Source organism: Meleagris gallopavo, chromosome 18 (assembly GCF_905368555.1).
Source record: "Meleagris gallopavo chromosome 18, MGAL_WU_HG_1.1, whole genome shotgun sequence".
Taxonomy (NCBI): domain Eukaryota; kingdom Metazoa; phylum Chordata; class Aves; order Galliformes; family Phasianidae; genus Meleagris; species Meleagris gallopavo.
In genome coordinates, this window is record NC_139421.1 from 287,368 (window position 1) to 296,110 (window position 8,743).

The 8,743-nt window shown below is 46.9% G+C and overlaps 2 protein-coding genes across 4 annotated transcripts; both read right to left on the reverse strand.

Moving 5' to 3' along the window:
- Nucleotides 1-758: 758 nt before the first annotated feature.
- LOC100540610 (uncharacterized) lies at nt 759-4,704 on the reverse strand. The gene is made up of 28 exons (XM_085239070.1): nt 4,687-4,704; nt 4,559-4,579; nt 4,433-4,453; nt 4,301-4,321; nt 4,200-4,220; nt 4,081-4,101; nt 3,954-3,974; nt 3,832-3,852; nt 3,702-3,725; nt 3,605-3,625; nt 3,455-3,475; nt 3,330-3,350; nt 3,207-3,227; nt 3,075-3,098; nt 2,943-2,963; nt 2,824-2,844; nt 2,697-2,717; nt 2,574-2,594; nt 2,444-2,467; nt 2,353-2,373; nt 2,199-2,219; nt 2,073-2,093; nt 1,950-1,970; nt 1,818-1,841; nt 1,686-1,706; nt 1,567-1,587; nt 1,440-1,460; nt 759-1,222 (listed from the first exon to the last, which is right to left on the reverse strand). The coding sequence occupies exons 5-28, from the start codon at nt 4,201-4,203 to the stop codon at nt 1,197-1,199; spliced, it is 504 nt and encodes a 167-aa protein (XP_085095196.1). The 5' UTR covers nt 4,204-4,220; nt 4,301-4,321; nt 4,433-4,453; nt 4,559-4,579; nt 4,687-4,704; the 3' UTR covers nt 759-1,196.
- Nucleotides 4,705-4,859: 155 nt separating this feature from the next.
- On the reverse strand, nt 4,860-8,353 carry LOC146543145 (myelin-oligodendrocyte glycoprotein-like). Of its 3 annotated transcripts, none has more exons than XM_085239057.1 (13): nt 8,285-8,353; nt 7,731-8,155; nt 7,036-7,377; nt 6,505-6,612; nt 6,169-6,189; nt 5,798-5,818; nt 5,667-5,687; nt 5,544-5,564; nt 5,413-5,433; nt 5,297-5,317; nt 5,166-5,186; nt 5,045-5,065; nt 4,860-4,945 (listed from the first exon to the last, which is right to left on the reverse strand). In XM_085239057.1, the coding sequence occupies exons 2-13, from the start codon at nt 7,828-7,830 to the stop codon at nt 4,875-4,877; spliced, it is 789 nt and encodes a 262-aa protein (XP_085095183.1). In that variant the 5' UTR covers nt 7,831-8,155; nt 8,285-8,353; the 3' UTR covers nt 4,860-4,874. The 3 variants fall into 3 exon arrangements, with proteins under 3 accessions (XP_085095183.1, XP_085095184.1, XP_085095185.1); XM_085239058.1 differs by having other exon boundaries at nt 7,731-7,830; nt 8,316-8,352; XM_085239059.1 differs by having other exon boundaries at nt 7,731-7,835; nt 8,316-8,336.
- Nucleotides 8,354-8,743: the final 390 nt, after the last annotated feature.

An 8,743-nucleotide genomic window follows, 5' to 3' on the forward strand; every position in this document is an offset into this window, starting at 1 on the left:
CGCCCGCCGCCGCCATTTTGAGTCATCACTCCGCGACGGCGCCATTTTGTGACCCTCCCACAGGGGCGGTCCGAGCACTGCCGACAGCTTTAGGGTCCTCCCCGTCAAAAATCACTGCTCTTCTCGCTCAGGGTGTGCTGCGTACCGTAAATACTGTTATATTCCCGTAAAATTATTGTGATCCCGCCTTAAATACCGCTGCTCCGCCTACATCAAACCTTCAGCGGTTTTCTCAGCTTCCCATCTTCCCTCAGCACAACGTCTGCTCCGCTCCCCTCAGTCGCTCTGTGAGTTCTGTGCCGGGTCCCCTCCTCTCTGTGAGGCCCACAGATTCAGCTCTGAAGTGTTGGGATGAATCTCAGCGCCTGTGTGAGCTGCAAAGGGACACAAATGCCATCCATTGCTGTCCCCCCCTCCATTCAGATAGGTTGGTGGGGGGCTTTTTAAGCTAATATTATTATTTCTCTTTGTAACTGTAACTTTTTTTGAAGTATTGTTATTTATTCTCTTATTTTTATAGATTTTTTTGAAGTATTCTTTTTTCTTTTCTTGTTCTTGTGTATTTTATGCCTGTTAACTTGTTTTTTTTTTTTTTTTTTTCTGTTTTAGCTTCCTAGAGGGAGCCTTGTTCTGCTGCAATAGCAATGCGTGATGAGGGTCGGCTTGTTATCCTATAAGCCCACGTTTCTTTGGTTTCGGGATGAAGACTCAGCCTGTTCCATGGAACCAAAGCCCCAATAACTGATAACAACCAATGATCGATTACCATCAGCAGGTAAGCTTTATTATTTTGTAACAGAGAACAGAACACCAAAAGCAGCTTTCTCCCCTTGCTTCTGTGTGCATTCTTATATTTTCAAAAGCATTACATATTTGTTGAATTTCCACAAATCCTGATACATGATCAGACAATTTCCCAAAATGTTTATATCTTTTCTAGGCACTCCATCTCCACCCATTATTTCCCTTTCTATGTTTTCTTTCTTCCAATTGGATTTGAGTTAGAGGTCACATATCCTCAGTTCAGACAGCTTTGGCTCACAGAACTACAATGTTCTCAATAAAACACTGCTGGCTCCACTTGTTTCATTGTGGATTTCCTTGCTTGCTTGGAGTTATTGTGGTTTTGGTATCCTGTGCAATCTGTAATCTCTGATGCTTAACTCCTGTGGTTATTGCGCCGTGCAGTTCATCTCTCAGTCTGATTCTTCAAATGGTTTTTCTGGAAAAGAAAGAGAAAAGCAACAGATGCAGAGGTGGGACAACTTGTCATCCCATGGGAAACCCCCAGTTCCTTTGGTTTGGGGAAGACTCACCCAGTGTTTCAATTCATTCCACTGGAAAAGAAAAAGAAAAGTAAAGCGTGGTGAGAGGAACATCTCATGTCACAGCTCACACAGAAAGACTCCAACATTTTTTATTTGAGATGGAAGACTCACGTGTCTGTTCATACTGACTCCCTGCAATAGAAAGAGAAAAGCAGTGCTTGTCAGGGGGGATTTTTCATCCAATTTGTAGTCCTTTATGAAGACTCCAAATTCCCTCAGTTTAGTGACTGCAACTTACTCAGCAGTGGTTTCCGTGTCTCTGCAAAAAAGAAAGAAAAAGCACTGTATGATGAGGTGGGACAGCTCGTCGTCCCATGGGAAACCCTGTATTCTGTGGGCTTGGGGATGAAGACTCACCCTCTTCTTCAGTTTGTTCCCCTGGAAAGAAAAAAGAAAATCAATGCATGATGAGGTGAACAACAGCTCATCTCACAGCTCGCACAGGCTTACCCCTTGTGTGTTACTTTTAATTTGGGAGGGTGGACTCACCTGGTTCTGCAGCTTGTTTTTCTGCTAGAGAAACAAATAGGAAACACGTGATGAGAGGGATCAGATGGTCATCCCGTGGCTGATCCTGTGGGAAGACCCCCACTCTCCTTCATTGTAGGGAGGGAGACTTACTCAGATCTGCACCATGTGAATCTACAAAGGAAAAGCAGAACCAGTGCGTGATGAGAGGATCATCTCATGTCACAGCTCACACAGGGAGTTCCCAGCGTTTTTTATTTGGATGTGAATACTCACATATTCCTGCGCTGTGTTCTTCTGGAAAAGAAAGAGAAAAGCAATGCATGATGAGGTGGGGCAGCTTGTCATCCCATGCAAAACCATATATTCCCTTCTTTTTTTTTTTCAGAGAAAAAAACTCACCCACTTGTTTTGTTTGTTCTACTGGGGAAAAAAAAAAAAAAAAAGAAGAAGATGAAGGAAAAAAGGGAAAGGCAGTGCATGATGAGAGAAACCTCTTGTCCCATAGCTCACAGAGGAAGACCTCAGCGGATTTAATTTGGGAATGGAGACTCACCTGACTCTTCATAATGTATGTCTGGAAAAGATAGATAAAATAAGTGCATGGTCAGAGGGGATTTCTATTTTATTTGTGAGGGTTGACTCACCCGATTCTGCACCTAGCTCCTTGGCTAAGGAAACACATCAGAATTGATGATGAGTAGGGTGAGATTATCATGCCATGGCTGATCCCATGGGATGACTCTAAATTCATTCAGTGTAGGGAGGGAGACTTACTCAGATCTGCACCACTTGAATCTACAAAGGAGAAGCAGAACCAGTGCGTGATGAGAGGATCATCTCATGTCACAGCTCACACAGGGAGTTCCCAGTGTTTTTTATTTGGATGTGAATACTCACGTATTCCTGTGCTGTGTTCTTCTGCAAAAGAAAGAGGAAAGCAGTGCTTGTCAGAAGGGATTTTTCATCCGATTTGTAGTCCTTTATGAAGACTCCAAATTCCCTCAGTTTAGTGACTGCAACTTACTCAGCAGTGATTTCGGTGTCTCTGCAAAAAAGAAAGAAAAAGCACTGTATGATGAGGTGGGACAGCTCGTCGTCCCATGGGAAACCCCGTATTCCGTGGGTGTGGGGATGAAGACTCACCCTCTTCTTCAGTTTGTTCCCCTGGAAAGAAAAAAGAAAATCAATGCATGATGAGGCGAACAACAGCTCATCTCACAGCTCACACAGGCTTACCCCTTGTGTGTTACTTTTAATTTGGGAGGGTGGACTCACCTGGTTCTGCAGCTTGTTTTTCTGCTAGAGAAACAAATAGGAAACACGTGATGAGAGGGATCAGATGGTCATCCCGTGGCTGATCCTGTGGGAAGACCCCCACATTCCTTCAGTGTAGGGAGGGAGACTTACTCAGATCTGCATCATGTGAATCTACAAAGGAAAAGCAGAACCAGTGTGTGATGAGAGGATCATCTCATGTCACAGCTCACACAGGGAGTTCCCAGCGTTTTTTATTTGGATGTGAATACTCACATATTCCTGCGTTGTGTTCTTCTGGAAAAGAAAGAGAAAAGCAATGCATGATGAGGTGGGGCAGCTTGTCATCCCATGCAAAACCATATATTCCCTTCTTTTTTTTTTCAGAGAAAAAAACTCACCCACTTGTTTTGTTTGTTCTACTGGAAAAAAAAAAAAAAAGAAGAAGATGAAGGAAAAAAGGGAAAGGCAGTGCATGATGAGAGAAACCTCTTGTCCCATAGCTCACAGAGGAAGACCCCAGCGGATTTAATTTGGGAATGGAGACTCACCTGACTCTTCATAATGTATGTCTGGAAAAGGAAAAGATAGATAAAATAAGTGCATGGTCAGAGGGGATTTCTATTTTATTTGTGAGGGGTGACTCACCCGATTCTGCACCTAGCTCCTTGGCTAAGGAAACACATCAGAATTGATGATGAGTAGGGTGAGATTATCATGCCATGGCTGATCCCATGGGATGACTCTAAATTTGTTCAGTGTAGGGAGGGACACTTACTCAGATCTGCAGCACGTAAACCTTCAAAGGAAAAGCAGAAACAGTATTTAATGAGAGGAACATCTCATCCACAGCTCCCACAGGAAGACCTTAGCATTGTAACTTTGGGAGAGGAGACTCACCCATCTTCTCACAGCGTTCCTCTGGCAAACAAAGAGAAAAGCAGTGATGGTCAGTGGGGATATCTCATCTGATTTGTAGTCCCTTGGGAAGACCCCAAATTCTCTCACATTAGTGACTGCAACTTACTCAGCTCTGAATTCTCCTTCTCTGCAAAAAAGAAAGAAAAAGCACTGTGTGATGAGGTGGGACAGCTTGTCATCCCATGGGAAACCCCACATTCCTTTGGTTTGGGGAAGAAAACTCACCCATTTCTTCAATTTGTTTCACTGGAAAAGAAAAAGAAAAGCACCGCATGATGGGAAGAACATCTCATCCCTTTGTTTTTACTTTGGGATGGAGCACTCACCCAGTTTTGCAACTTGTTCCTCTGCAGAAGAAAAAAAATAAGAAATGCATGATGACAGGGGTCAGATTTTCATCCCATGGCTGATCCCATGGCAGTACCTCAAATTCCTTCAGTGCAAGGAGAGAGACTTACTCAGATCTGCAGCACTTGAATCTGCAAAAGAAAAGCAGAAACAGTGAATGATGAGAGGAATGTCTCATCCACAGCTCACACAGGCAGAACCCCTTTTCTCTTTTTGATTTTGGAGGGAGGACTCACCCAGTTTTTCACTTAGTTTCTCTACAAAAGAAGCAAATGAGAAATGCATGATGAGAGGGGTCAGATGATCATCCCATCTGATCCCATGGGAAGACCCCAAATTCGTTCAGTGTACGGAGGAGACTTACTCAGATTTCCAGCGCTGAAATCTGCAAAGGAAAAGCAGAAAGTGTGAGATGGGTGGAACATCTCATCCCATCACTCTCACAGGAAGACCCCAGTGCTTTTAATTTGGGTTGGTGACTCACTCACCTGTGTCTTCATGGTGATGGTTTGGAAAAGAAAGAGAAAGCAGTGCATGGTCAGTGGTGTTTATTCATCCCATTCGCAGTCCCTTGAGAACACCCCAAATTGGCTGCAACTTACCTAACTGTGAATTCTGTTTCTCTGCAAAAAAAGAAAGAGAAAGCACCGCATGATGAAGTGGGACAGCGTGTCATCCCATGGGAAGGCCTGCAGTTTTTTGGTTTGGGAAAGAAAACTCACTCAATTCTTCAGTTCTTCCCACTGGAAAAGGAAGAGAAAATCAGTGCATGATGAGGGGAACATCTCATCCCACAGCACACAGACAGACCCACTTTTTTTTTAATTGGGAGGGAGGACTCACCCAATTTTCCAATTTGTTTCTCTGCAAAATAAACAAATAGGAAACTCATGATGAGAAGTGTTGGATTATCTTCCCATGGCTAATCCCATGGGAAGACCCCAAATTCCTTCAGTATTAGGAGGGAGACTTACTCAGATCTGCAGCACTTGAATCTGCAAAGGAAATGCAGAAACAGTGGATGATGAGAGGAACATCTCACCCCACAGCTCACACAGAAGAACTTAAAAATTTCAGTGGGAAAACTCACCCAGTTTTTTTGCTTGTTTCTCTGTGTACAAAATGAGTAAGAAATGCATGATGAGAAGGGTCAGATGATCATCCCATTGCTGATCCCATGGGAAGACCCCAAATTCCTTCTGTGTAGGAAGGGAAACTTACTCAGATCAGCAGCACGTAAACCTGCGGAGGAAAAGCAGAAACAGTGCGTGATGGTGGGAACATGTTATCCTACAGCTCCCACAGGCAGAGCATTTAAAAAAAAAAATGTTGTGGGAGAGTCACCTGATATCTCAACTAGTAGCGCTGGAAAAGAAAGAGCAGAGCAGTGCACGGTTAGAGGGGAGAGCTGCTCATCCCATGGCTGATGCCATGGGGAGACCATGAATTCTCTAATTTTGGGGAAGGAGACTTACCCAGTGCTGCATCTTTTCTCTCTGAAAAACAGGAGCAAAAGAAATGCATGGTCAGAAAGAACACCTTCTCATCCCATGGATATTCCCATAACCCAGACCCCAAATCTTTTTGTTCTGGGAAGTAGCCAATGACCACTTTGGTACCAAGATGTGATTAAACCAATACGAAGGAAATGATTGGGCAAGAGTTTTGCAAGTGAAGCAGTCAGGATTGACACATCCCACAACCCAACTGCATCCCATGAACCCAGCACATGCCAAGGCCCCAAAGATCCCATAGCCCCAGCACACAGCATAAACCCAATACTCTGCAGTCTTCTATCAGTTCCATTAAAGGGACTTTGGTGGTGGGAGGGGCTGGAAGGACTCACTCAGCTCTCTGCTCTGTGCCGCTGGAAAACAAAGCAGAGGAAGAGGTGGTCAGCAGAGCAGCTTGGTTTGTGGGGACGACTCCAGTGGGTCTGGACCTTTCCACCTGCCCCACACTCCAGCCACGTTCCTATCTTCCCTCCCACACCCCTTTATTTTTAACTCTGCCTTCATTCCAAAAGGAACAGCAAACGTTATTTAACATTTACTGGGAATCCCAGTAAAATCTCTCTTCTTCCTACTGTGTACATCTGTGAGGCAGAGCTCAGCATGACACCGACCATCCCTGTCCCATTACAGCACGTCCCCGCTCTCCATCCCCACCACTCTCATCTCACCTCGCTTTCTATGGAGAAAAACAATGATGACAACAAATAACCCAACCAGAAGTGTGACAACCACACCCAGAGCCACCTTCCAGGGATGAACAATCTTGGAAAAGGGATCTGTAAAAAACATCAGGATAAGGGTTTCTTTTCCACTCCAATATGTGGAAAATCAAGACTCAGACTTGGGAGATCACAGAACGCGAAGGGGCAGCAACTAGGGAGCAGTGACACACAAAGGCAGCGTGCCCAGCTTGGCACAGGTGGAGGAGCTGCTCAGCATTCTGTGCCCACTGCCACTGAGACATGAAGAAACCCATCATGGAATCCCAACCCAACCACCTCATCCATGCAGATCCATCCCCAAATCACACCGTGTGCCCACTACAACTCCAGCATCTCCTGGAACAATTCAGCCTAGACCTCTTTCAAAGGCTACAGTCCTTCAGCTCTCCATGCATGGACATGAGGATGAGGATGGACAGAGGGGAGGTGGGACACACAAACCCAGCAACATCTGGAGGCGTCACCCCAGCCACTGACCTGACACCTCCAGGTTCACCACAGCTTCTGCATAGCCATCACCATCTTCCACAGCACAGCTGTAGGAGCCACTATCAGAGGAGCTCACAGCAGTGATGCGCAGATCCAGGTTTCCATCAGAGAGACCATCCCTCAGCAGTTCTGTCCTCCCTTTATACTCCTCCATCTGCTCCAGATCCACCCCATTTTGGTAGTGGTGCACAAGGCCAGAGGACTGGTGCTGGATCCATCTGATATCTGAGCTCCAAGCATCCTTGCAAGGGGACAAGTAGCAGCGCAGCACGACGTCCTGTCCCACGACAGCAGTGACAGGGAGGCTCGGTGCCACCACTGTGAGCTGGGCTGGGCAATGAGAAGGGCACGGAGAGCCGGTGAGATGGTGGCTGTGTGAATGTGGGGGCATGGAGCAGCACAGGGTGAGTTGGTGTGTGTTCCATCCCATGTAACAGCACTGGAGAGGGAGCAGGAGGGAGCGGGGAAGGACTTGTGTGGGTGGGAGCCCACTGACAGCGTGTGGTGGAGGTGGAGAAGAGACAGAAATTCTACCCAGAATGGCGTCTTTCATGATACAGCCAAAGTGAAAGTGAAACCCAAGTGTGTGTGGGTGCTGGGCTTGGGTCCTCCCTGCCCCATGGCCGCTCCCCCACCCCACAGCAACAGCTGTGGCCGGCACAGCAGCCCCACAGGACCCCTACCTGATCCCAGATGGAGGAGGTGCAGAGCCACGAGATGAGCCAGGAGGGTCCTCCATTGGAAGGCAAAACTGGGGTGGTTGCAGCCAGATAGGAAGCACATCTGTGCTGGAGAAGGGGAGGGGGGAAGGAGTTGGGGAAAGGAGAGAGAGAAAGGAGACTGAGAAGGAGATGATGGAGGAAATGGGGAAGAAGATTAGTAAAAAATGGGTAAGAGATGAGAGAAGAAGACTGGAAAAGTAGGTGAGGGGGGAGAAGACTGGATGGGGGATAGGGGGCGGAATTTGGGGAAGGAGATGGAGAAGGAGATGAAGAAGGAATTGAAGAAGATGGGGAAGAAGATTTGGAATAAAGATGGGGTAGAAGTTCAGGAAGATTATTCAGGAAGAAGCTGAAAGAGAAGAAAGAGGCCCAGCGGCTTACAGGCACTATGGGAGGAAGGCATGGGGTCAGTCAAACATGAGTTGCATGAGCCCAGCCAGCAACGCCTTGGGCAGTGCCAGTGCTCCTCACAGGCTGCGGGGCAGAGCAGGTGACCCCCCAAAGATTTCCCCTACCAGGAGCCCCACAGAGACAGAAATCCCTCACCTGAGCTGCAGGAAGCGTGTGGCTACACCCAGCTTCTCCTACCTTTGCCCAGCTCCAGGGTTCAATAGGAGGAACTTGGCCATGGATCAAAGTGGGCAAAGGTTGGAGAACATTAAACACATTTCACTGCAGCTTCATGCACAGCCCTGGTTCTCTGCATCCACCAGGATCGCGGACCCAGGAGAAGCATTGCCATAGCACAGGGAAAAGCTGCGGGCTGCTCTGCATGAACGTTTCTCCCACCTTCTCCAAAATTTCTTCCACCTCCCGCAGGTTACAGGGGAAAGTAGCACTGCCAGAGCGTTTCCTGAGGGCTGGCAATGCCAGATTACGGCTTGGTGCAACTGGGAGTGGGGGCAGCTTGCTCTGAGCTATGCCCATGGTGTGATGGGTCCTTTGGTCAGTAGGGATTTTTAACTAACCAACCA

Bases quoted from the DNA above. Each gene is read 5' to 3' on its own strand.
- LOC100540610 (XM_085239070.1), bottom strand. The intron at 3,726-3,831 runs GTAAGTGTCCCT...GTGTTTCCTTAG, and splicing joins TTTACGTGCTGCAGATCTGA to CCAAGGAGCTAGGTGCAGAA. The intron at 2,094-2,198 runs GTGAGTTTTTTT...TTTCTTTTCCAG, and splicing joins AGAACAAACAAAACAAGTGG to AAGAACACAGCGCAGGAATA.
- LOC146543145 (XM_085239057.1), bottom strand. From the start codon at position 7,830: ATGTGCTTCCTATCTGGCTGCAACCACCCCAGTTTTGCCTTCCAATGG. The intron at 7,378-7,730 runs GTAGGGGTCCTG...CTCATTGCCCAG, and splicing joins CCTCCTCCATCTGGGATCAG to CCCAGCTCACAGTGGTGGCA. The intron at 5,066-5,165 runs GTGAGTCCTCCC...TTCCTTTTCCAG, and splicing joins GAAACAAATTGGAAAATTGG to TGGGAAGAACTGAAGAATTG.